We start from the raw sequence: 27,743 nt of genomic DNA, 5'->3' as shown, positions 1-27,743 counted from the left end.
TATCTTTCACTTTTTTTTTTAACCATTCAAAACGTAGCTTTGCAATCATTATAGCTGTTAAAATAAAGAAGGGCTGAGTTGTTCACATACAGTATACACCTTGATAATGTCTAGTTAGTTATGATGGAGCAAAACTTCTATCTCTGTTTCCCTATCTGTGAATAGGGAATAGTAACATGCACATAATAGTAACATCCATTTTTTCTCACTCACAGAGATAAAAACAAGAGCTATTCAGTCTTACTATTACAGTTTCAGCACCTTATATTCTTACATTGACAGAAGCCTAAGACTTAAAAAATGATAGTGCTCTTATTTCAGATGAGGTGTTTTCTAATTAAAATTTTAATCAGGTGAATGGAAGATTAAATGTCTATGTGATAGGACATTACATAAGGTCTGGGTTTTCTTCCTGGCTTACTCTTAATAGGACTTGTATGAAACTGTTCTTTTTAAAAGTCTTTTTGTTAGAAGCTCTGCTAGGCAGACACTTCCTCATACACTGAGTTGTTACTTGATTTCACAAATGAGGTCAGTAATATCCTGATCGAACAGAGCCACTCCTCCAACAAGAAAAGCATCCTGTAGTGAATCAGGACATATGGAACAGACCCAATTCTATTGAAACTAAAATAAGCATAAAAAGGCCTCAAAAGAGATAATTTAAATACCTCTCATGGCTCTCAACACATATCACATGCCTGGCCTATAAAAGGTTAGACTGGAAAAATCTACTACTCTACCTACCTTGCAAAAAGAAAATAAAAAATCACCTCAGTAACATTCTTAATTAAAAGATAAGGAAATGTTCCTCCTAAATACTCACACTTTGCACTTATTTATGACATTTCTGCTAAGGACCTGAAAAAAGAAGATGAGGACTGTTATCTACACTGGTCCAGCAAGCCTGTGCCAGGTTGAGGAACATAACCCAGTTGTCTGCTGTAAAGCTTTTAAGCACCCCTGGGCATCCAGTGCGGCACACCGGGATGGGCTGCATCTGCACCCCTGGCTCCCGCGGCAGCTTCCCCTCCGCCTGTGAGTGCCACCTTCTACCTTCTCCCCTGGTTATTTTCATGACTGCAGGAAAATGTTAAATACTGAAAATCTTCCCACCACCCTTTATTTTCCATAGCTCTTCTGCATAAAGAATACAGCCATTGGAATCTGGATTTTAAGGTTAGCTGAGGAAATACCAACAATTTAAAGAAAGACCTGAACATGTCAGTCACTTCATCTCCATTCTGTAGCACTGCTTTCCAGCATGACTGATTAACCTTGCGATTTAAATACAAGTTCTCACAGGGAAATACTTAGTGGAGTGCGAATGACAAAGTTTCAGGTACCAAATATAACCCGTGCATCACCACAGAGATGGGAACAGGTAGGCAGTTTAACCTGACAAACTGTCTAGGATCTGCACTTTCCCAGTCAACTTTCCTTCTATTTTCTACCTCAGCTTCAGTAGACTCATCTTCTACTATTTCCCTGAAGATGTCCTCTGCAACATTTGTGCCTTTCCTGTGCTGACAGCCATCTCTCTATAGAGCTTTCTGCGCTCATTCACAAAAGTCAGCCAGAGAGGCCTTGTTTCCTATTTTAGGGCACATTCCTCTTGTAATGTTTTTGGTGAGGTTTGTGCTTTCATCCAGAATGAGACACCATTGCTTCAACCTTTCTTATTTTAGTCATCCTTCATTGTCTTACTGAAAGGGAAAATCAAGCCCCAAGCCCTTCTATCATTCTTGCTGATGTTTTTAATATCTGGTCATTATTACTACCTCTCAGGTGATTCTTTCCTTTTATAGCCTGGGTATTTTTGATATTTCATTTTTCTTAATGGAAGAAGATTAAATAAATAATATTACTGCATTTGCTATACTTTTTTTTTTTTTTTTTTTAAAGACAGTTGGTTTTCTCCAAACTGACTTGAATTTTTTTCAGTGCAGGTTGAAATGTGAATGCTACCTTCTTTTTTTTTTTTTTTTTGCTCTGAGATTATTTACTCCCATGACTTCTCACTTACTTTTCTGCTTTTGAAGTGCTCCATAGAGGAGAACCACAACACGCTGCAGCATCAGCACAAGAGTAAAGAAGAGCATCGCACTTTTTCCCAAGGAGGGTAAGGCTGTGCCATGATGGAGCAGGCTGCTGGTTTCCAGGGTTGGCCTCCTGTACCAGCAGCAGCATCACTTGGAGAGGTTTTCAGGCAAAAGCAATATATTTCCTAAAACATTCACCCTGATCTGCACCTCAGCAGCTCTAACTCTGGGATCTGTGGCTGCAATGGAAAGGACGTAGCAAAAGGAACTGCAGCCAGAGGTAAGGCTGTAAGTGTCACATGTGATGGCAGAGATCAATGGCATATGATTAGCAATGGTGTCTGCAACAGCAGAGAAAAAAAATTTGTTAAAATGTTGTATAAATGTGTCTGTGTTATGGGGAAGAACAATAGGAATTTAGACAGGGAAAGAAAGCAAGTGTCGTATGCACGAAAATAAATGTAACTTCCAAGGGGATTAGTGTTTCTGTACACACAAAGTCTCAGACCCGCTGATATCAATATCCTAAAAGCTCTTTGTCATCTCCAAAGTCTAAGTCTTCAAATTGGTTTGACACATTTTGCCAGAGAGTAAAAAACCCAAACCAACCAAAGAAACACCAAGCCCCTGAGCCCACTATTCAGAGTAGTTTGTCAGCACTTCGCACAATCACTACTGATATGAGGTTCAGCAGTCTCGAGCTTTGCAATCTTTTAAAAAACATGTTTTTATTGCACTTGAAATAAAGAGGAGTTGGTATATGAAAATCAAAGTACTGCACGCCTCAAAAGATAACAGAAGTTTATTACACTATAAAGGCTTTCAGCATATGTGAATGCTTATTTTATCTGAACACATTAGCATAGTTATTAGTCATTCTAAATGATTAAATTTCTCTCTCATCCACCTAATCTGCATTATAAATGAATATACTAAAGAGCAATGCACTTTGCTGATAAAGCACTGACTTGACAGTCAGGAGACAGGATTTGTTTCTGGGCCTGACTTTGACCACTTGAATTGGCCCAGGCTGGTCACTTTGCCTTGAAATGCCTCAGCATCTCAGACTGACCAATAATATTGACTCATCTTAACAAATGCATCAATATTCAATCAATATCAATATCAATATCCTATCAGTATCAATATCCAATCAATATCCATCAATATCCTACCAATATTTTAATCTGCTTCACAGTCTTTCAGTAGCATAGTCCAAGTTTTAAAGTGTGAACGATGTTTTAAAAAAAGCGGGAAATTGTCAGGCTGTGGCTATTGATATGCTTTTGTATCCATGGAGTGACAGTAAATTATAGCAGCTTAAAAACTGCCACTCTCAAACTTGTATTAACATCCCTTTTTGTTTTTTTCTTCCGAGTGAAGAAGGGCAGAGATCTCACTTGCAGAAGTGGCTAGCTGGCTGTCCATTTCTCTTCAGAAGCAATGACTAGGAAGGAAATAGGTCTTAGTATATTTGAAAGGAAACTGAATTAAATTTAGTTTTGAACTGTTCAAAGTTTTTTCGTTACAGTGTTGAACAAAGACCATGTTCTGCTCCTCAGCCCTCTCCTTCCCATCTTTTAAGCATTGTGTCCTGCTGCTGTGGCTATCTGTGGGACCCTGGAGGTGAGTGTAGCTGCAAAAATGTAACATGATTATCCTTTTCCCGGAAGTGATGGGATGGTCCCTAGACCTGCCCATACTTCTCAAGAAGTCTGTAAGCCTTTGTTGTAAATCACCCGTGAAGGACAAAGAGCAGTCAAGGGCTCCCATGACTCCTTGGGCCAAGGGGCTAGTGCTGAGAGCTCTGCATGCCTGTTCCAGTAGAGCAGGTAAAACTACCCACTAATAAAATTTCCCCACTGCGGGTAAGCCTTCATTTTGCTTTTGGTTTTTCTGAGCCTCAGAAAGTTGATTCTTGGTCTCTTTTGCATGTTACTTATTGCTTGGGATCATACACATGGTTCATTTTTGATAGAGTCAAACCAAACCTGTGCTACTATGTACAATAGAAGATGAAGCCCTTCTTGACCTTGATACGAAGGGCTAAAAAGGACTGTGGCGGTTTTTCTTAAACAGGGTGGGACTGGCACCAATAAATAGTTGAATTTCCCTGGGGGTCAATAGCATAAAGAATGAAAAAAATTTCACTGGATGATTGTGTAAGGATCGCCTCTGATTTAGTTATATTTACATGAAGCCTTGCTCCAGTGAAGTAATGCTCCGGGACTTCTTCAGGCATTGAACAGAGATTTGTGTTTTACTGAGATAAAGCAGGATGTCATCTGTGAAAAGAGCAATTTATGTCCTTTGTCATGGATTGTGATGCCTCGAATCTCTGGAGACTTTCTGATAGCTATTGCTAGCGGTTCAGTGGACAGAGCAATCAGAGGAGGTGACAAAGGACACACTTGCCTTCTGTCTCTCTAAGGAAAAAGTCGTTCAAATAAAGGAGTCTCTGAGAGTCATTCAAATAAATGAATGCACACCCTCTAGCTTTCTGCGGGCTTAATGAACCTTATTCACCAGAAGCAGAGCCTTGTTGTCGAGCCTCTGTCTTCGGAGGGAGAAGGAGAATGCTGAAGGAGGTTGGTCTGTCAGATTTGTTTTCTCTGAAGAAGTGGAAAGACAATTTTCTGCCCTTGCCTGGGACCGTGGGAGCTGCACACTCCTGGGGGTGCAGCGACCTACTTGCTCTGCTGGCTCAGGCTTTCCTTTTCTTCCTGGGATTCTGCTCTGATTTCAAACAAACATGTGCTTCTCTGCTGAAAAATGGGTTTCATGCAGTCCTGAGGCAATCATGATTTTAGGAGAGCCTCTTTGATTCTTCCTAGAACCTCTGCCTTGTATTTTATATGAGGGCGGCAACTTTGTGCATGAAATAATCTCAAGAGCTGGCAAATTCCAGAAGTGTCTAAACTGTTATGTGCATATGAAGCCATATCACACACTTGTGGTGTTTTTTTTTTTTTTAAGTTTACATTCCGCTCCCTAGGATAAGAGTCAGGGAAGCAAAGTGGCTACTCAGCTTCAGGCACTGAGTCGCCCACAGCGCCTTTGATATACAGCCCCCTTGCCCGTATGTGCAGTCATGTGCTCACATAACTCTCCCTAACTGTGGGAAATGAAAAGGAAAATGTTAAATTTGGTAATATTTATCACAATCATTTTTCAATAGCAAGAGAGAAACTATCAGTCTATTGAGAAATGTGTCCTTTTAATAGTCAACTAGGATTATCCATTTGTGTGAATAATAAAAATCTCTTAGGTAGAAAGTAGGGTAAAGCTTTATAATGGGGTACATATTTTCTAGCAGAGATGATGACTGAAGGCCTTGGAGTTTGAAGAAATGCCAATTCATCAAAGTTTTGTCTTTTTTTTTTTTTAGTTCTCCATTTTGGGGATTTCGTGGAAATAATTGAGTTTTCTACTATTGGACTGAGAGTCTGATATATGCATAACTTAAAAGAAAGAGATTATTAAATATCTCACCATTTAATATATAGATAATTTTGTCCTATAAAATCCTGTGCAGCAAGTAATTTAAATTGGTACCCTATTTACGGCAGACAAAACTGCTCACTACCATCTGCTTCGCAGTTTTAATAGATGAAGTGTTAACTGCGTGTTGCATGAAATTCATTGCGACTAGGTTAATTAAATGGCTGTGCTTCACTTCCTGCACTCTGGTAATAAGATGACAACCTCATCTGAATTTATTAACCCTTGCCACTTTCAGTACTGTTATCACCCATTCAACCAACCTTTGGTCAACAAAAATGAAATCAATCACAATAACAGAAGACATAACCATATTGGCTAACAAAATAGATATTGATTAGCATCTTCTAAAGCAAATATGTCAATCTAGGCCGATTTTATTTTTGCAAAGGTCATTGAAATCTGTTGGAGTATTAGTAATGGGAGTAAATGATGATGCAGTAAGTTATTGGAGAACACCCCAAATCTAATCTTTGTCACTAAACAGCCTAAACGACAGCTTCACCATGGGAATCTGGAGAGGCCTTCAAAGTCTTCAGCTTTCTATTCTAGGAAGCAGACATTAAATACCCTCCTGAAGCAAAGGCCCTTGGCAGAGGGCTCAAAGCCAAACCTCTAATTGTCTCTCCAGCCAGAGGCATTTCTGTTCTCTCCAAAGAAGGAGCAGAGGGCAAATTGCTCCATCTGCGTCCACGCCCCAGCCAACCCGGCATTGGGTCAAGCCTTAGTGACAGCAGACACAAACACACTTCTTAGCTACGGCCATGACAATGCAAACTATTTGCAGGTGGGACTGGGCTGGTGCATGGAGAGGAAGGACCTGACAGAGGAATTTCCAGGCACCAGTTCCTGGAGTCAGCCTCTTCTCCACCACTTACTCTCTTCAGATATTTTAAAAATTTGATTTTAGGCAAGTACACACAAAGCACTCTTGTTGGCTCTACTGAGATTTGCCAGGAGGGATCAACACTGTGCATTGAAGCCATAGTCATTCATCTCCCTCTTGCCCATCAGATACAGGCGTTGAAGACTTTCTTGCTACCAGGCCTAAAGAGCCTTCAAACTTCCCCACCTTCATGTCATCCCTACTGATCCCATCATTGTACCACAGCTGTACGTTTTCTTCTCTGACTTGTCACCTGGCTACTGCTTTTGGAAATGGCTCCTTTGTTATGTTCATTCCCCCAGGTCTAAGCAGGCTCCAGACACTGTCTTTGAGGGTGTTTTTATGTGGTCTAGTGTAGAAAGTCATGTGGCCACCTCCTTCTACACTTCAAAGTGGTGGGATGTGATCCAGCTCCGGTTCAGAAGTTCAGCTGTACAAAACTGGTTCAACCTGTCTGTGTGTTAGCGTGCCAGCATTGGGCTTTGCCTTCCAGGGATGTACATATTATTTGTTTTTTAAACACAACAGGAAAGTTTTCAGCTATACTGAGGGTTGTAGTTAGAAATAAGTCATAGAATAAATCAGAATTTATAATTTTATACACAAGAAAAATATACCTTTCTCAACTTGTCTCAGCAGTCAAGAGGCTGCCAAATTTCTTCCCTTCTGCCCTCCACACCCAGTTCCCAAACCTTGGCCCTTCCCCAGTCATGAAGCAAACCAGCAGAATCAAAGCAACTTGCCCTGTATGGTCTCACCTGTACTGGGGACCAACTGGTCAACTGATTCATTTCCCACGTACTGTAAGTCTGAGTCTGTCGGCAGGCAGTGCAACCAGATTTACTGAAAAGCCTCTGCTCCTGCGCAGGCTGGGGTGCATTCAGTCCCCAGAGCAGAGTGCAGAGGAGCTATGGCAAAGCTCTGGCGGGCAGAGGGCAGGATGGGTGGTGTAGCTGAAATTTAATGAAACTATTACTGTGGACGTGATCTACCTGTGACTGGGCATGGTGATGACATAGTTAACTACTGGATAATATCTCTTAATTTTCATACTTCCAACCATTTATTTTTCCTGATTATTCTTATCATTGGATGTTAAATTATTTAAAAATAGTGAATGACAGCCTATTTATCAATCTTTGCCTTTCAGTATTCATTTAGATTCCAGTTTTTACCAAGATAACTTCATAGATATGAAGTTGCCTGAAAGTATTATTGCAATATTGTTCAATTTTGAATTCTGCTTAAAGAAACTCTTATCTCATACAAGGAAGTAATATTTCAGGCAAGTACTGTTCATGTGCTTTAAAGAACTTGGTATAAAACTGATGTAGTTCCCAGAGTCACTTTTCTCTCATGGGTTTCCCTACACAGTCACTCTACATAGTGCTCAAAATGTTGACAAACGTGCACTGTGTTCTCATGCAAAATGGGTCTGTTAGACAGACAGTGTCATGCTAACCCAAATTTAACCTTAAAGGGTGAAATTCAGTTCTCTTTGGAGAGCCCATACACTAGCTGAAGCTGCTGTAAGCCCTATTTCGAGAGCTTATGTAGGAAATGGCCTCAACACGTTTTGTGTGACTCTCCTGCATGAGAGGTGGACGGTGTTCACTGTGATCATTTCCTGACAAAATTGTGAAGCACAGATGAAGTGTCATGTTTGACTCATCTACAAGTGCACTTTGTTGATTACAGCAGATCATGCACACCTTCCCTGGTTAAATGTTAACATCTCTGCATGTTTTCAGAGCAAAGTATTGTAATATTTTCCATCACAGAGGCAACCAGTCAGTTTGCTGGTGTACAAACTCACTTCTTCACTGGGGTATGGATGAGGAGGGCTTCTTTTGACAGTTGGCACTCTGCTCTTGCTAAAACATTGCCACCACAACAGTTAAATTATCATACCTCTTTTTTTTTTTTTTCCTTCTCAGACCAGACCCAATATTCTAGATGACCTGTGTTTTGCATCTCCCAACATTGCCGGCAAGTTCAAGTAGAAAATAAAATGCTCAATCAAAAGCCAGGAGATAGACCTTGAGGGTCCCATGCTCTGCAGACATGGGATGTGAACTGATCCAGGAGCACATGGAATCTGTGTGTATCCTAGTAATGTCTTGACCCTATAATTCCATATCCTGGACATAACCGGGCATTTACCAAACTCCACTTTATGGCTTCATATCCACTGGAGGGCACCCAGGACAGGGAGGGTACATGTTGGCCAGACCCTCAGGTTAGGCGAGTAGAGGGCAGCTCCCCCCTTCACTATGATGCAGACTTGCCACAGAGGCAACAAATTCAGATAGAAATAATTCAGATAGTCATAATTCAGATAGAAAGGAATAACTAAGGAATTACTGTCTTTGAAGAGCAAATGGTGGGTGATTAGTGCGTTCATCAAAACCTCAATAGACTGGTTCAAGTCCCTGCTCTGAATCAGACTAGTAGCTAAAATTCCTTAGATAAAATTCCTATTAGCTCTTTATCCATCCACAAGCTCTTGGTAAATTGCAACACCAGGTTGCCATGAAACCTGAAGCTAGAGCAGATGAAAAGGAGATGAAACTCAGAGACATCTGAACCTGTTAAAATGAGAGATGTGGAGAGACCATCCAGCCAGTCCTACCTCTTCCCTGCGTTACCCACCAAGCCAGTGGGTTGCCTTCTGCAGTGATGCAGTGGTACGTGTCTATATGAAGCCCTTTAGGTATGGAGGGTAAAATCTCAGGCAATGTACACACAGAGCTTTCTGTGAAAGGCCCGCGAGAGATCCAGTGAGACAGAGCAGAAGCAAGTTGTGGCCAGAACATTGACCTAGACCTCTTCTCTATCATGATTTCTATTTAAAGAAAATAGAACAGCTTTACACACCACCCTCCCCTTACCCACTGTGCTTGTAGGTGGATCCTTGCGGCTTGTTTTTCAGTTCAGCTGGTAGCTTTCATCATGACAGCAAACTCTGCCTGGTTCTCCTGTGCCACTTCAGAATCTGTTCTCTCAAGCTCTGGGCCCAGCAGGCTCCCTGCTGTTGGCAGCCTTCTCTCTCACCAGCATGCTCCATTGTTTGAAGGACAACCTGATCTTTTATTTATATTTAACACAAGATGGAGAAGTTTAGTACCTGTGTTAAGCAAAAAATAACACAGCCTTAACTCTGGAACAGGCACAGCTTCTTCAGAAGGCAAATGATGTAACAGCTCTTCACATCGCAATGAGACAGGTAATTCAGCAGCTGAGGCTCTGTGCCAGCAATTAAATGCTGATGAAAGTGATGGCATATAAAAACCCCACCACTGTCAACAAAAATAAAACAAGCCAGAGCAATTACTGTCACTGCTGTTTTAGTCTGTTCTTCCTGTGGAAAATAAATCTTTAACTCTTCTAAAACCATCAAAAATAGAAAGCTAGGTAATTGTCATTCATGCCTACCATGTATGGTACTGCTCTCCCCATCCTCTTACAGCTGAGATGCTGTGACGGATTTAGAGCTTCCCAGTGATAACTTAGGAACACTGCATGTAGGCGTGGTTAATACGATATTTAATGTATCACAGAATCACAGAATCGTCTAGGTTGGAAAAGATCATCCAGTCCAACCATCAACCCAACATTAACAGTTCCCAACTACACCATATCCCTACGTGCTATGTTGACCCGACTCTTAAACACCTCCAGGGATGGGGACTCCACCACCTCCCTGGGCAGCCCATTCCAACGCCTAACTACCCATTCTGTAAAGAAATGCTTCCTAATATCTAGTCTGAACCTTCCCTGGCACAACTTGAGGCCGTTACGTCTTGTTCTATCGCTTACTACTTGGTTAAAGAGGCTCATCCCCAGCTCTCTGCAGCCTCCTTTCAGGTAGCTGTAGAGGGTGATGAGGTCTCACCTCAGCCTCCTCTTCTCCAGACTAAACAACCCCAGTTCCCTCAGCCGCTCCTCGTAAAACCTGTCCTCCAGACCCTTCACCAGCTTCGTTGCCCTTCTCTGGACACGCTCAAGTGATTCAACGTCCTTTTTGTAGTGAGGGGCCCAAAACTGAACACAGGAATCAAGGTGCGGCCTCACCAGTGCCGAGTACAGGGGTAAGATCACTTCCCTGTCCCTGCTGGCCACGCTATTTCTGATACAAGCCAGGATGCCATTGGCCTTCTTGGCCACTGGGCACACTGCTGGCTCATGTTCAGCTGGCTGTCAATCAACACCCCCAGGTCCCTCTCTGACTGGCAGCTCTCCAGCCACTCCTCCCCAAGCCTGTAGCGCTGCTGGGGGTTGTTGTGGCCCAAGTGCAGCACCCGGCATTTGGCCTTATTGAAACTCCTACAGTTGGCCTTAGCCCATCGCTCCAGCCTGTCCAGGTCTCTCTGCAGAGCCTCCCTACCCTTGAGCAGATCAACACTCCCACCCAACTTGGTGTCATCTGCAAACTTACTGAGGGTGCACTCGATCCCCTCGTCTAGATCATCAATAAAGATGTTAAACAGGAGTGGCCCCAAAACCGAGCCCTGGGGGACACCACTCGTGACCGGCCGCCAACTGGATTTAACTCCGTTCACCACAACTCTTTGGGCCCGGCCATCCAGCCAGTTTTTTACCCAGCAAAGCGTGTGCCCATCCAAGCCTTGAGCAGCCAGTTTCACCAGGAGAATGCTGTGGGAAACGGTGTCAAAGGCCTTACTGAAGTCAAGGTAAACAACATCCACAGCCTTTCCCTCATCCAATAAGCAGGCCACCCTGTCGTAGAAGGAGATCAGGTTTGTCAAGCAGGACCAAACCTGATATGTATCGATACATGAGATTTAATAGAAGATTTTCTGGATTAAAAAACAATAAACAAAAGGTAGTAAAGCGGTATTTTAGAAGATGAAACAGAGATCAGGCTAACATCAGCCTGGTCCCTGTTCCCTGCACGTGCTGCCTGCTGTCCCTGCACAGGGGGCAGGATACCCACGGGTGGGTGCAGTGCTTGCTAGGTGCCATGCTCAAGCTCTATTTGGTTGTATCTCACAGGGAGGCTTCTGAGTGCAGACCGGCATTTGTAAATACCTGGGTATCAGAGTTTTGTTCCCAGCCTGAAACACAACACAGGCCTAACCTGTGTCTGGTAAGTCACTTCCAGGCAAAGATGCAACAGAAGTTTGGGAGAATCTGCTTCTGCAAAGAACTGACAAAGCTGGGCAAGGTGCTCTGCTGTTGTAGAAGCCATTTATCTGCAAGTGCCTCACGTCCGTAGGTAACCCAGTGCTGCCTTCTTCTGGAAGGCGGTTCCTCTGCCATGGGGCACTGAAGCTGCACAGACCCATGTAGGCATTATGGGTTTTCAGGTAAGGGCCAGCGTCAGGGTTCAGGCCTTATTCCGAGGCGGGCCTTACAACTGGAAAGGTGTATGGGCAGCTTTAGAAGGGAGCAAGATGCTTCCCAGGAAATTTCCTAAAAATCTATGGGAGCAAAGAAATAAAGCTACAGGAGGGGAAGCAGAAGAAAAAGAGAAATCCAAGCGAGAGCAGTGCTGGGAAAAGCAGTTATTTCCATGGCACAGGCAAGGAACAACCCACACTGACAACAATGAAACTCTGACTGTTCCAATCAAAGCAATAGAGAAAAATGTCCGTATTTCCCTTAATGGATCCACAGACCTGGAAAAGAGTATTTTCAGTTAAAAATACCAATGGTGAAGGATTACATAACATTTCAATTCACCTGCACTGAGCGTGACCTAACTACACTCGCTGTTCTTGTTCCAGATCTTGGCCTGGTTTTCTTAACTGACTAGAAGCTCTTTGCACTAGGAAGGATGGCAAATAGCCTTAAGCCAGTCCTTCAGTGAATCATACTGAAGAATTTCCTGCACAGAAAGGAATTTTCTAGTGTTGCAAATCTGGTAGACACAGATTTGTGTTGCCCCAAATCTGTAGAAACATAGATGGAAAAGATATCACAGGGCCATTCAAGGGCAGGAGTGTGGGGGACGTAAAGCAAAGTAAATATCTGAGTATCTGAAATGAATAAAATTCTCAACAAAAACCAAGAGAGAGTCCTGCTTAGTAAGCTGTTAAGATACACTGAGTATCTGTAGGCTTTAGAAGTTCCTTCAGTCATCTGGGAGAGATAAATAACTGGACTTTAATTTCACCAAAGTTGGCCTTCATATTTTTCCTCATGAGATTGAGTAATTGCTTTTCCATTTTAATAATTAACAGCATTTTGTTAAAGAGTTGCACAAGACACAAAATTACAAAAGAAATGTGCCAATAACTTAATAGTTTATTAGTCAGTCAACAATATTACAAATATTTAAAAATTACTTAATATAAATAGTTGGCAGCAAACTATTCCATTACAGAGTTAAATTACCAGTACAACAGACAGACTGGAGATTTAGACACCTGGAAGATAACAGTAAAACAAACTAAAATATTTAACAAAAAAATTTTAAGCTGAAGGCGATTACCTAGTGTCCATAAAAGCATGGGTTCTCTTTTTATTTAGAAAAAAATAAAAAACTGCTTTAACACCCCATTAGGAATACAAAATAAAATCAACTGAAAATATTAATTTGCATATCAAAGAACCATTTATAATTACAATCCAAACACTCCATAAACCACTTGTGCGATTCTATACAGAAACTCGGAATTAGAAACTAGTTGCTTTAATATTACAAAGATTTCAGCTCCAAAAATAATTCAACATAAAATAAACTTTAGCAATTAGCGTCATAAAATTATATATTTCCACATAAAAATACAAAATAATATTAATGACAAGAATATGAAAAATTATTCCAAGTATTTTACTACTATTAAAATAAAATAAAAACCAAAAAAACAAAATAGAAATATGCATGAAAAAAGTCTCTCCTTTTGTTAGCAAAACACTATCCAAAATAACTACAATCATTTACATCAGTACAAAGATTTCTGGATTTAAAAAATAGTTGCAATGACAAAAGGGGTATCTTTTCTGACAGTAAAAAATGACACTGTGGATAAAATCTGCAAAATATGCAATGAAAAAAATAAATTTGCATTAAAAAGGTTTACACTGTTATTTTTTTATACAAACATTAGAAACAGTATTGCACATCACAACACAGAATCGAGGTTAGTCAGCCTTCCAAAATGTGTTATATTCAAGTTTTGTAGCATCTTTGAGGAGAGGCTTTGTGCAGCCAGATGCAACAGGGATAAAATATCAAGTGTTTTCCATACACAAATATATAAATGCTAAATGTTTCCTTCTTAACAAAAAGTGTGGATTTTTAAAGTATTTTTTTTTTCCTCCACAGTCATACTCATGGGCAGCAATATGCACATTTGGGGAACAAAAGTGAAGAAGCTTTAAAAATACAAAAATACAATCAAACTAACTAGCAATCTTCTACAAAAATAGTAAAATAAATATGATCTGTAAAAAAAAAATCAAATACAGTGTTCAACAGTTAGAAAATAAGAACTTAGTAGATAAAAAAAGAAAAAAAAGAAAAGAAAAAAAGGAGGTGGTGCAGGGTACAATAACCATAAGTTGAATTGCTCCAGAAATGAAGTGACAAAATCAGACATTTCAGTTATTTTTACCCATGCCAAAAAAGGGCATCCCTGTTTCGTCCCCCCGTGACTTACTTATGTAGTTCCACTTAAACAGGGAAAGCGATTTTCAACATCTCCAATTATTTCAATTTTTTACTATTTTCATATTAGTGTTCATTATTTAATATATTTAAAGGCTCTTCAATTTTAAACATTAAGCAGAAAATATGAAAATAAAGTTTAAAAAAATCTGCAGAATTAAATTATATCTAAATAATTAACATTGCAAAACTACTGATTTCTTTTCTAAATTCCAAAAATTGAGGTATAGCAAAGGAGATGTCATCAGTCAAAAAAAGTGTGCCTTAAAATAGCTGACTGTTGGAAAAATCTCTCACAGAGATATAAAAATAGTGCATAACAAATGTCAAAATGGATCAAGGTTTGGCAGGGTTAAGGTTAGAAAAGAATACTCCAAAAAATCTGGAGGATCATGGTTAGGTAACAAATAGGGAACATTGACAAATAAATTAGTAAAAAGCTCTTCTTAAAACAGCATCAACTTTAAACATTAAAAACTTGAACCACAACCACAATAAAACAGCAGAGTTAGACATGAACCACATATTGTACAGTACAAAAAAGCACACCGTAGACAACCAATATAAGATCAACACTTTGCTTACATGAAGGATTGTCCCAAGGGATTGCGAAGAACAACACCCTTGTAATTTCAACTCTAGCATCAGGCTCTTAATTCTGCATTACAACATTTACTGTTGAGTGCTTGCTTAGACTGCAGAATAACTGTTTGTTCCATTAAAAAGTAGGGGCTAGTTGCATTAAAAATGCTCTGAGATAGACAAAAACACTGCTGATTTTCTTTTAGTGTTCAGTTAAATATTGCCTCTGTCTTAACTGCGTTTTTTTTTCAAAATCTGCAAGCAATGTCATTACTAGAACTCCTTCATTAAAATAAAAACACTATCCTTGACTGTCAAGTAGCTACTTCTCATGCAACAGTGACCCCAGTTTGACAGAAGACCACAACGCACACAGGTCGAACATGTAAGCAAGATTTTTTAAGCCAAATTTCACTGTTGTCTTAAAGGTAAAATTTAGTTTGTTATGCAACTAGCCGTCTGTATATTACACCTTCTCCATTTTGACTTAGATTTAATTTCTAAAGCATTATGCATTCTTATATAAGTCTATTTTTGTATGCATTTGTCATGGGTTTCACATTTGGTGACTGGTTAGCAGTGTGCTGGCCATCTTTGGTTTGTAGAGGAAATCTTAACCATGAACAATCAAGGGGGCTTAAAAGAATTTTTTAAATGCTAGCTTTTTACTCAAACTTGTATCTATACTACATCACGCCACATTAAGTAGAAGCACACATCACAAAATTGCACAGGGATTACAATATTACATCCAGTCTGCATAAAATTGAATTCCACTACTGACCAGGTCACAAAATGGCTGCACTTTCTAGTCTAAAACTAATTTGCATATTGTACACATGTAGGACATTTTTTTACTTCAGTCACAATAATGCATGCAAGTTTGTTTTTTGTAACAAATTTTGTAAATTTGCTCATGCTACCTAGTTTCAAGAGAGCCTTTTTTGAACATCTGCAATAACTCACCTCTTGTTAATTAATAGTTCTAGTGCATGCATATGGTGTATACAGGTAAGTAAACATGCAATTTTTTCACATTCTAAAACTATGGCAGTTTAGGCCATATTGTGCTGCCTGCATTTAATCTGTAATGCAGTGTGTCTTAAACGTTTCAATCCCGTATTAATAGGTGGCATTACACATAACACCTATATAGCAGCAAAGCTAATACAGCTTGTGATTAAAAATGTTTAAAAATAGCTAATAAATCAGATTATCTTGAGGTATTATTTCTTGCAAGTCAAAATGGAGAGCAAAAAATCAACCCTAATTTTTAGTTTATGTATACACTGAAAATAGCAACAACAATAAAAATAAGCTTTTTGTAGCAGACATATTCCATCTTCACTATTTTGCTACCTTTGGTAAATTACTGGGGCAGATCTTGAAGTTAAAAACCCATGTTTAGAAATAAGTGCACGCTTCACCCACTAAATATAGCAGCAGACTGTGTGCCCCTACGCAAAAACATTCTCATATCTAGTTTTAACTTTACATATAAAAATAACTTGGAGAAAATACAAAAAAACATTTTATTTTAACATGAAAATATCACAAAAATTAGTAAGCCTGAGATGTAGGGTTTTGGTGAAAAACAAGAGGCTTGTAGTGTTTTGGCTGCTGATAAAGATGCATGTATTGATAGCTGGGGTGAAAAGCAGAAGAATGCACTTATTTCTTCTGCATGTCAGTATCTTCAAACACAGTAAGCCACATGCACCCTTCTTTCCTTATGTAGATGCTGGTTCACCATGTTTAATTCCAGCGGAAGTGGATCTGACGTGGGCGGTCAGCCCCCTCCTTTACCAATGGCTTATGGAATTCACGTCCTGCACGAGAGTGGATATTTGCCCAACAAAACTCACAGTAATACTGCAGGCAAGTGACATTGGCACAAAAGAAAGGAGCAAACTTTCCACCGCATCGTGCACCCTGGCATTCGTCACACATCTGGTCATCCAACACATATGGCTTTACCTCCACCTGTTGGAGTAAAACAGGAACAATTCTAGTTAATAGCTAATTCCTAAGTAAATTTATATGAGGGCACTCAGTTTTTTCTGCTTTAAAGAAAAACTCAAACCAGAAGTCTGAAATCAGACATATTAATAGCTTTATCTAACCAATCAGTTATTACTCTTTATGATTTATCAGCTACAGATCTATCCATACAGTAAGCAGAACACTTCAAGACAGATCTTTAGTAGTACACTATATATGTAATAAATAGCTACATAAGAAGCTCCCCTTAATTTATTCTGGAAGGATGTTCTTGGCAAATGATAATATTGAAGAATGTGTAGAAGACAAGCAAACAAGGCCAAAGGTCTCCCAACTAATCTCATCAGCTCCTGAATGTACCCCACATGACATCCAATTCTGTACTGTTTAGCAAAAAATAATTGAACATACAAGAATGTAACCATTTATACATTAACTTCTTTTAAAAAATAAGTCCCTGCATGTACTACTTTTGTGTGCAAATTAAAAGTACTTTCTGCAGGCTGGAATACAAATATTCTAGCATTCCTGTTCCCTGTAAACTCACTCCCTATTTCTGAAATATGGTCAAATTTGGAGTGACAGATTTTGGTCATCTATTACTTTCCATTTTGTGACTTTGAGCTGTACAGAAATTTGTATTCAATGTATTTCTGAAAATATTTTTAAAGGACCATTTTGCCAGGCTACAGACTGCTAGAAACACCTGTCTTACACAGCTTCCTTCTCCCAAACTCATCTGACTGCCGGAGTGGAAAAGTGGCAGGAGTCCAGCGGTAAATTTGCGCATTATGTCTTTGCGTAACTGAACTGTTACAGACTGTGATCAGACAGGAAGAACAACTTCATAATAAAACACAAAATGAGTTGACTCTATCATTAAGGAATGTACTGTTGTCTTCCACATTTTCCTCACTTTTAAAGATGGTATTTTCTGCCTTTTGCTGGTAAAAAGAGTTATTTCAGTTCACACTAAAACTCACTGCTGTAAGAGATTTTTTTCTAAGATACTATTACCTGAGAAGAATGCTACATATAGACATCAACATTATGTACTATACTCAGACAGAATATGTTTGAAATAAGAACTTTAATATGGTATTTTTTCCACTGCGTCTCCAGAGGAAAAAATTTACACATATACAGCTACCCACCCAAAAGTTTTACAGCAGAATCATGCTCTTAGCTTCAGAGGTAGAGGTCACACTTGACATGTCAAACACATCTATGTTTGAAATAGAGTATGCTGCTTCTAGTGATCTACATTCAGTACAAGCTCTACTTCTTATTTCACTACAATGACCTGCCTCATCACAAATTACAGTCAAACTTTCCAATAAACAGGTACCTTATGTAGTAACTGTGTTCGTAGTTCAAAATTACTGAAAGCATGAAGCAGCATATACTTCAAGCTTCGGTGCATTAATGTACCAGGATCGGTATGAAGATGATTTCAAATATATTAGAGAAACACTTTGGGGAATGGAAGTATTACATGAAGTGGATGCAAACTGCTGGCATATGAAAGTTAACATTTTAAGGATTTTTTTTTGAGCTGTAACTCCAAATCAGTTTCAAGGAAATGTTTGGAGCTGAGCTTTCATATACGATAAAACAGGACAAGAAGCACATTACTGAAGAAAAACATCTGTTAGAGAAACTAAACATATCTACACATCAAAAGAACTGGAGAGAAGCTGCAGAGTACTTAGGTAAGGAAGAAGTTAAGATCACAGACAGTGTTTGTTAAGTGACTGTGATACTAAGATTTCCAAGTAAGGTAGGAAAAGGTATGTGCAAAAAAAATGCTATTAAACACTTTGAACTAAAGTTCAGAAGGATGAACAGGTGAACTGCAAAATTTAGCAATGAAAAAAGACTTTTACGCAGACAAAACTGGTTATGAAAAGAACGTGAAAGGACAGCAGACCTACAGAAACTGGATATAACTGGTATAGAAAGGCTATGCTAAGGTAAAGGGTAGGAGAACAGCCTGCATCTAAGATTTCAGTGAAATATGTAAAATATTGCTTTACTGGCTAGCATACATACACATCTCAGATGAAGGCAGTACCTGAAGTAGGACTATCTTCCCCATTTACGAAAACAGTGGTTTACAGATTTATATATGCTCATCTATAAATCAGCAGTAATACTGATTTCAGAATATTTTCAGAGCCTGAAAAGGCACGGAACACGAAACAAAAACCCATTTCTGAAAATAGCTTTTTTCATACTTTTAGAAACAGCCAAGTGTCAAGGTTTTCCCTAAAAAGAGGCTGTTCTCTGCTATTCCTCAGTACTGCAAATAGCTGGGTTGTATAAATATATAATTATATAAAGAATAAGGACTGCCCATATAATTTAGAGAAGATTATTTAAAAAACAAAGATTAAAAACCCTCTTAAATAAACAAAGATATTCATAAACCCTCCCCCAATTTATTAAAATACTTAGATCTGGTATTGCTCTGAGTGAAACGCCTCAGGAGTAGCACACATTTTTAGAAATAAGAAAAAACATGGATGCTAATAAAAAAGCCAAAATTTGAGATTTAAGAGAATAGTTGAGTCAAAAAATTCATTTTCAAGAATTAGAAAAGACTGAAGAAAGAACACAAGTTATAACAATCAAAAAAGAAACTGTGAGAATTCAGATATTTAAAGCAGAAGACTAGATCTTCCTTCCCTCTTCCCCCAACCTCTCCAGCCCATGAATAGCTATCTACAGATGTCAATTATACTTCTTCCTCTTTTTCTTAATAGTGATTGAAGAAATCATTTGTCTGCTGTTTTTAAAATTAAGTCTCATGGATATAACTCAAATGCTGTGCTTCTCAAATCTAGTAGTTGGGGGTAGATTTTTTTTGTTTTTCCCCCGTCCAAGCTCCAAGAAGCCCACAGCACATACCCACTGCTTACCAGAGATTTACTGCCCATCCCCCTTTAAGTGTTTCAGTGCTATATCACACATTACCAAGTTATATCCGTTTCTCTGCAAACAGCAAGCACTGCCATTTCAGATACCTGCTCGGCATCCAAAGAGCCCTTAAAATGTCTGGTGACCTATCATAAAAAAAACCAAACCCATAAACCAACCTACCTGGAAGTGCAGCCTTCAAAGGCAGGGTCATGCCTCCCTTTCTTTTATGCGATGGCACTGCCAGTCTACCATATACTCCTCTACTGCAAAGGATCCTCCCATGGGAAGAGGAAGACCAATATAAAAGTGTCCCCCAGTTTAAGGGTTCAAGTTCATGTCTCCCACTTTTGAGGGAAAACTAGTTTGTATGGGACCCAACTGTCCACCTCTAATTTTAAAGTGGGTCACTTCACAGCCAAATGCACTATAGATGGTTCCTGAAACACTGAGCTGTACCTGATTCTGAAGATAAATGACCAATTTAGCATTTCTTTAGGACACATTCTGGACTCTGGTCCTTACTCCCATCTTGTACTCAAATGCAAGATGATTAATAGCTTTATTTCCCCTCTCACAGTCACAGCGTCAAGGCTGTTTTTCCTGTTACACAATTAGCCAAGAGCTAGAGCTATTAGTCAGTCAGCTGCAAGTCACAAGGACAGCAATCCCACCAGCAAAATGTAGCTGTCACATCTTAATGTCAAGCCTAGTTCATTACCCACATTCAGACCCACTCATCCTCTGGAAAGGACCATGTTTTGGGATTTCAGCTCACTAGGCAAGTGGTATCTGAGAGACAGATGTAAAGCTGTATTACTCTTATTTGAAAGGAGAGAAGCACGTGTTACCTCCCTACAGCAGAGTTTTGTTAACTGTACTACTTTCTTTTTCCCATGTCTTTGATCTGTAGAGGAGACTGGACCTTGAACTACTTTACTTACTCAACCCGTCTTCCTTTAAGACCTTTTTTTTTAAAAAAGAACATCTATTAATACCAGTGACTACCTCTGCAGCTCTTGACATCAAAACCAGTGACACTTAAAACTGACATAATTTAGATGCTGGCTTTCTTTGCTACTCTTATACTTCTATATTGACTAGTCTTCTCAATAAAAGTTAGTTTTGCTTTAGGTAGCAATAAGCATCTGTAGCAACCAGAAATGTACACTGGTAAATACTACGAAGACTCTCTCAAACAGAAAGGATAAGACATTTTGTATTTTAGGTGTTGAGCTTGATTGATTTTCTGAAGTGCGGAGCACTGACAATTATGGCTGAAATTAAGGGCAGCTGCAAATGACAAAGCTAATCTAAAACCAATGAATCTAAAACCTAGTGAGCTGAATTTCCTAAGAACAACAGAGGAATTATCACAGTATTTGGTTTCATTACAACAAGGGAGAGAAAAAGATTTTCAAGCCCTTTGCAAATACACAACAAAACCAGGAACTCCAGAATGGAAAGAACATATGGTTTAACATATGTCCAAGGAACAAACTGCTGCTCTGTGGAATGCATGTTGTTCGTCTGGGGGCATTAACAGTTTAACTCTTGGAACTAGTGGAGTTACAGGAATACTAAAAGAAATGTAGAAGCTCACTTGGAAGCCAATCAAATGCAATGTTACACCCTGAGATGTTCCTTTAGAGGTAATCACTCTCATATTTATTTATTTTTGTTAATTTCTATATAACTTACTCGTTTATCAATATCGCCATGCTGAAGTTGAACAAACCGAGCACTGATGGCAGCAATGTAACTTTGCTGATTGGAAAAAGCAACACGTCCAGCACCTTTTGGGTATTTCAGCTCAGGGTCAGTATCAATTCCTGCGTAACAAACTCCACCATAGAGACGGTCCATGATCATAGCCAATTCCACTATTAAGAAACAAAATAATGTTAATTTAAAGTGTTACAGTACAAACTGTATATAAATATGCTTGTATTTAAAAATACTAGAAAAGTTAATTTTAATAATTAATTTTGCAACAGCTGATGTAATGGTAACAACAACAAATATACAAACATATTAAATAAGCTATGAAATACTCAGCAGACAGATCTTTCACACTGTGGGTACATACATCCAAGGAACAATGGAATTGTAAGTCCTTGAAGTCCCTGATAACCTGGAACTGAAATTCCAGGGCAGTTTTCTTCAGGGGATTACTGCAAAAGACTTCTTGGGCAGGCATGGAATTTAAGCTGTATAAAATAGTTCCACATGTCACAAATTCCTTGGTACAGGTTCTCTGGCTGTCCTAATGCTCTATGTCCTACTTGAATTTAAAGATGTAGTTAAGCACCTTTTCATCAGCCACACAGAGCTCAATTATCCCTACCTACACCTACCCTAGGTGTATGCACTATACTGAATTCAGTTTTGCAGTTCATTTAGGTGGAAAGTATCTTTTTCAGAATTAGTATCCTCTGTATTAGGGTATAAAGGTGTCAGCAGTCATTGATGTGCAACAGTTTGAAAAGTCTCCTAAAGTTTTACTGCTTTTGTGGAGTCATGATTCTTATTTCGAAGGACATAAAAGTTTCATTTTCACATATACACGGCGTTTGAAAGCTAAGCATAAGAATGCATCCATTAAATTTATCACAGACTCCAGTAATCTGGAGTATTTGGACTGAATTTAGAGAAAAAATAATCTGCGGTTGGAACATACTGTGTTTATGCTCATTTACAGAGCTTGTGCTACAGTCAAAAGTACAGTCTTAAAAGTAAAATAACAGAAAAGCTTGAGCATTGCAGGTCCAAGACAGAAAAATGTAACATTCTTTATACCCCAAATTTGCACTATCTCTTCTTGGTTCTCCTGTATCTTCCATCTGAAAGCTCATGTTTCTGTAAGAATAAAATTAATTACAAACTAGGATAGACTAATGAAGTCCAGGAGTTCCAATAGAAAATGGGATTTGAACCACTGTATGTTATGTTTTACTTCCAACATTCACTTCAACCTACTTACTAGAAGGCCACCATAAAATAATTGCAAAAGGCTACTGCAGTCAATCTCACAAAGCAGACTGTCCAGGTTGTAGATCAACCATTCCACAGCTACAGAAACATTTATTTTTTCCTTCATGCACTCTGGCAAGAGTCTAGAGAGAGTCCTGCAATCTCATACAGTGTTGTGCCATACAGACTGTGCTAGCTCTCTCAATTTCTTCCTTTTTCCTCTATCCTACTCCTTCAAGTACTCTTTCATCACCTGTGTTTCTGCTTTGTCCATATTAGCAAGAGTAACTGCAACCTGATAGCAGTAGAAGAGTAGCTAATGCACAATGACAAGCAAGTACAAATAGAGCTCCACATACTGACAGAACATGGCAGAGAGGTTTTCATAGCATTATTTTAAAAACAAATTCTTTCGTGACAGTTTACACTACAGTTTTGCTAATACGATCAAAATTTTTTCTACAGCTTTAGACATGTAACAGTTTCCAGTAAATCTCAACGCTGAACAGTGATTTATGGCCAAAGCCAGATGAAAACAGTTACTAGAGAAATGTAAGACTACATGAATATTGTAGTGTGGTTATAACTATCACGACAGTCTTTGTTTTTATACATATATATTTATATGTATCCATATATAACTATACAAAAGCATGCATGGTTCAAATTCTTTCCAATAATCTCCTACTTTTAAAAATAGCCACAGATTATACTCACCAGCTCTTAATGGTCTAGGGACTCCTCCAACAAAAATTGTTTTTCGAGGATCAAGTGGCTGGGAACCATCCATCACAAAGTCACTATCACTTAGATTCCAGGGACGGATCTGAACCTATTAAATTGGGAAAGGAAATAGTATGCTAGTTTAAGTTTCACTACATCCTGGATATATGTTCATTAGCCCTATAAACTGTCAGAAAGTCATAACCCCATTAGCTTAGCATGCCTAGGTACTCTGTTTTAATCCTATTAATTCAGAACACTACAATTTTAAAGTCATCCAACTATTCCAGATGTTAAGCTCTGCCAACGGTAGTTTGCTTTTGATTATTTTCATCGTCATAATTTCAAATGTAGCTTTAGACAGATGGCAGCTATAGCCTGCAGGCCATCTACTGTTTACTTACTGGCTTGTCCTTGATAGTAGGACTGGAAACACATAGATAGAGCTTTCCATCTTCTTCAATGCAGGCATCAATCAGGGCCTGAACAGAACTCTCTTCTTGGAACAGGAGGAATGCATAACCTGGAAAAAAAGCCAAACCAACTGATATTTTTTCTCTTATCTTTATTTTTCTTAATCATCTTTGCCAGTGACTTTTCCATACAAATGTGCTTACTTCAAAAGTAAAAGAAAGTCAAACCAATTCTTTGTTATTAGTTATCTTCTTTAACTATGTACTACCTTGCCATGATCAACAGAATTTCTATGCTTAAAATAATTGTCAAAAGAGACTAATAACCCAATAAAAGCAAACATGTCTGTTCTATCATGTACTGGAAGTCTAGGCTGAGTGTAATTCATTGGCAGCAACGGACATTATACAATGAAAATCCGACTTGGCACAAAGGACTAATCTCTATTCTAGAGATTAGATCAAAGTATTTTGTTATATAAGTGACCCAGCAAACCTCCCAAATGCTACAAAAATAGGAATTAAAATGCTTATTTAATGCTACAGTAAAAACAAACAGACAAGCAAAGAACATCACATGTTCGAATACTTTAACAGTTACAGTATAATGATATATACAAAATTTGTTACTTTACAGGTGCCCAATAGCACAATTAGGGTTGTATTCTAAAACTAACTTTAAAAGGACCATAGATCCACATTTCTTTCTGAGATTACTACCAAGTGTGGAATTTTCACTCGAAGTTATGTTTTATTACTTGGTTGGAAAAGTAAATGCTGAAGCAGCTGCTCCAGAGTGAGCCTGGCAAGAGGAAGCATGGCTGCTTTACCAAGCCTGTTGGAAATGATACTGTATTTCTGAGAGAAGCTAGTCAACCACTGGCAATTTCTTACTGCAAACAGTGTAGGTCATCGTGACAAAGATGGTAGGGTGCATCTTGAAGAGAATTAAAGAATCAATGTGTTACGAAGAAAATAAGATTAAAAGAAACAAATGCATGACTGATTTTAAATATACAGGAACAAAAGTAGGATTTAAAGAAAAAGCTGTAAGGCCTATACTGGTCTTTCCAATAACTTGTACTTCATTTCTTACCCCTCAGATCACGGTCCTATCACAGCTACCTACAAAGGATACATGACAAGGTTTTATCTATTCTGTATTTTTATGTAAATCTTATTTAGTTTCTTAACAAATATGCCATAGCGACTCTTTGGGCTTGGGCTGAAGCACTTCCTTGTGAAGTCCATTTTTCATTGCTGAACAATATATTTTAGTTACAACCTGTTTAACCAAAGCTTAATGAGTAATTTCGATTCAAAATCTGTTTTAATGGGAATATCTTTCAGTATTTATCTTAGAATTTAAAATCCACATATTACCCATGTAAAACTCACTCACTGAATGAGGGCATGTGCAGACTGGCATGGGTAAGTGAGACCAGACCTGTGTAACTGTCCTTAGTTGTGGAGAAGCCAGGCACACACATTCCTGTTTGAATAGAGAGCTCAGTGCAAGAATGATGGGAGTGCAAAAACTTGATTAATCAAAGAGAGGGCTAAATGCACATGATACCTCAGGGATCAGACATAAGACTCACAGCCACAAGTAAGTAAAATATTTTTCCAGATGCTGATTTTCCACCAGTTCTTATCCTAAAGCAAATCAAGGGTACTGCCATATAGCTCCTGATACATAAAGATGATCAGTTTCTCCACATCATCTACCACCTGTATGTCTGCAGCTATTAATATGCTTAACCGTGGCAGCTTGTAAAAAGATAGAAAATTCAAATACAAGAACTTGATGAAGGAACAATTAGGATTACTACCACACCTGAAATAAAAGGAAAGCCATACCAAAACCATACAATGATACTGCTTTCTCAACGTTATCTGCAAAGCTCATGTCTGGGTTCATCCCACTTAATTTTACACCTCAGACAGGCTTCTGTCATGAGCTTAGCTGTACTACTCCCCCTCTGGAGACACAGAGAAAGTTAGGGTATAGTCTGTACTATCAAACTGGCCTGGCTGTAGTTTTGCTCCACAGGGCTCTCGCCATTCAATGATTTACAATGCATTTTAGTTTGCTCCCCAATCTAGCCTGGAGAAAAGTAAGCAGTTCTCTTGAAGAAAACTGGCTAGAGAAGATAATTTGTGCAGGTGCCACATTTTATAGCCATACAGAGAGACAGCCAGTCCCTTCCAAAGAATGCTAGACCTGCACAGTCTGTATACAAACCACTCTCCATCACTTGCCCTGGACCAGGGGCAAATCAGTCATACACTAGCCACAGACTTCTCCAAAGAACACCAGTTACATAGGCAACCAGCCTATATTCATTAGCTAGAAAGTGCTTGCAAAGGGAAATTACACTCTTATCTTAGGTATTTCATTTAGACATCATAAATTAGGGCTCCTCTTTTCACTACAGCTACTACATGCCAAGAACTGTACGGCACAAACTTTATTCTTGCCCCTGTCTGCTTTCTCAAGATATGCTTTTATTGGATTATTTTTCACCTCAACATCTGTAACTCATGAACTATTGTAGATATTTAATGTCTGCAAAGCTAGTCTGGTGGTGGTAAGTCACGTTACATAAGTGTGATGAAAAAAATCAAGTGCCTAACTAGTCTTTTTGGAGTACTACTGAACTACAATTACCACGTGTAACAGGAAGTACATGTCACAGTGAAACATGCTGTGGAAGTAGGGTGAGGAGTAGGAGGTGTTTTACTGTACTACAGAACAGCTTAACTCCCTAATTTCTTGTTTTTTTGGTGTACCACATCAGTCATTTAACAACTTCACACCCAATAGCAATGCAAGTCTGTTTACGATGGAGAAGCAAAGCTACTCTAATAGTTTTCTTTGAAGGAAGCCACTTCATACCTTTGGGTCATATGTACACCAACAGTAGCAGATCATGATCAGCTATTACTTGCCAACAAAGAAAGACTGTATGTTTTTTGTACATACTTCACAAGGTGAAAGGTATTAGATGAAACACAGCCTTATAAAAATTTCTTGTTCGTGTGTTCCTCTACCAGAATTTATGCCTCCTGTGGGAGACAAAGTTTAGGTAATCCCTGTTAGTGTTCATCAGTTGACTGAAATCCTCTGCACAACACTGGGACTATTACTAATACTCCTGTTTTCAAAGGCAACCAGTGTGGGTGACTTTTCAGAAAATTACCTCAAATAACAAATAAATGTTTCTGGAGATGGTAATTGGTTTTAGAACCACATTCCTTGATATCTAAAGATACTGCACAAGTTATAGTCATCCATACTCTGAGCTGACATCTCTCTTAATGAAACAAGACCAAGAAATTAAATACTTTTTTTCTTTTTAATGTATTGCATCAGCACTGGAAACAGAAAGCCCATCAGATAAGCCTGAAGAGTCCTGGCTATATTACCCAATTAAACCTTTTCTTTTTTTTTTTTTATTTATTACATAAAGAGCAAATCAAAAGCAAAGCATTGTAGACTAGATTCACACTGGTAGTTAACATGAGCACGGTATAATTTCTTTATTTCATAGTATAGATGTTTACCAGAAGGAGAAAGGATGCTGCTTCTGCTATGCATACTCTATGTAGAAATCAGAGAGCAGCTTTAAGTTCTATCAAACTCCAGTTAACTCCTACTGCTAGTGGCTTAGAGAAGGAGTCGAGAAAATTAGTGCAAGCCAGCATGGCACTGTCCATGCCAGTCAGTGCAGCTGTATTTTGCTTTGCAGTTGGTTCCTCTACTGCCCTGACAGATTCTCTCCAGTGGAGACTAAATGGCCTCAGTGCAGTGCAATTCTTGCCCACAGAATGCTGTGCCTTATCTTAAATCAGAAAGAATCAGTGTAATCTGCAGGTTAATACAGACAATGTATCTATATTTGATGATGGGAATAATTCACATTTAGGAAGGACACTCAACATTTAATCTGTTTCCCTTTAAAGAGATCTCATCACCATATAATTAATCTTTAAAACACAGATCTTTCACTTGTTCAGTTTAGTCATCTTTGATGGAGAATTAACTCCAAAATACACTTGAAGTG

At 38.8% G+C, this 27,743-nt stretch overlaps 1 protein-coding gene across 2 annotated transcripts in view; it reads right to left on the bottom strand.

Annotated features, from left to right (window-relative positions):
- Positions 1–12,679: 12,679 nt before the first annotated feature.
- CPEB2 (cytoplasmic polyadenylation element binding protein 2) overlaps positions 12,680–27,743 on the bottom strand; it is a 55,853-nt gene continuing 40,789 nt past the window's right edge. For both annotated transcript variants that reach the window (XM_074822147.1, XM_074822148.1), the window contains 4 exons: positions 23,668–23,786; positions 23,258–23,372; positions 21,269–21,450; positions 12,680–16,630 (listed from right to left, as the gene is read on the bottom strand). In XM_074822147.1, coding sequence (XP_074678248.1) covers positions 16,403–16,630; positions 21,269–21,450; positions 23,258–23,372; positions 23,668–23,786 — 644 coding nt within the window. In that variant the 3' untranslated portion in view covers positions 12,680–16,402. The remainder of the gene's footprint in view (positions 16,631–21,268; positions 21,451–23,257; positions 23,373–23,667; positions 23,787–27,743) is intronic.

This window comes from Strix aluco, chromosome 4 (assembly GCF_031877795.1).
Source record: "Strix aluco isolate bStrAlu1 chromosome 4, bStrAlu1.hap1, whole genome shotgun sequence".
NCBI classification, from domain to species: Eukaryota; Metazoa; Chordata; class Aves; order Strigiformes; family Strigidae; genus Strix; species Strix aluco.
Note: the sequence above shows the minus strand (reverse complement) of the source record. Positions and strands in the feature narration are given on the sequence as shown.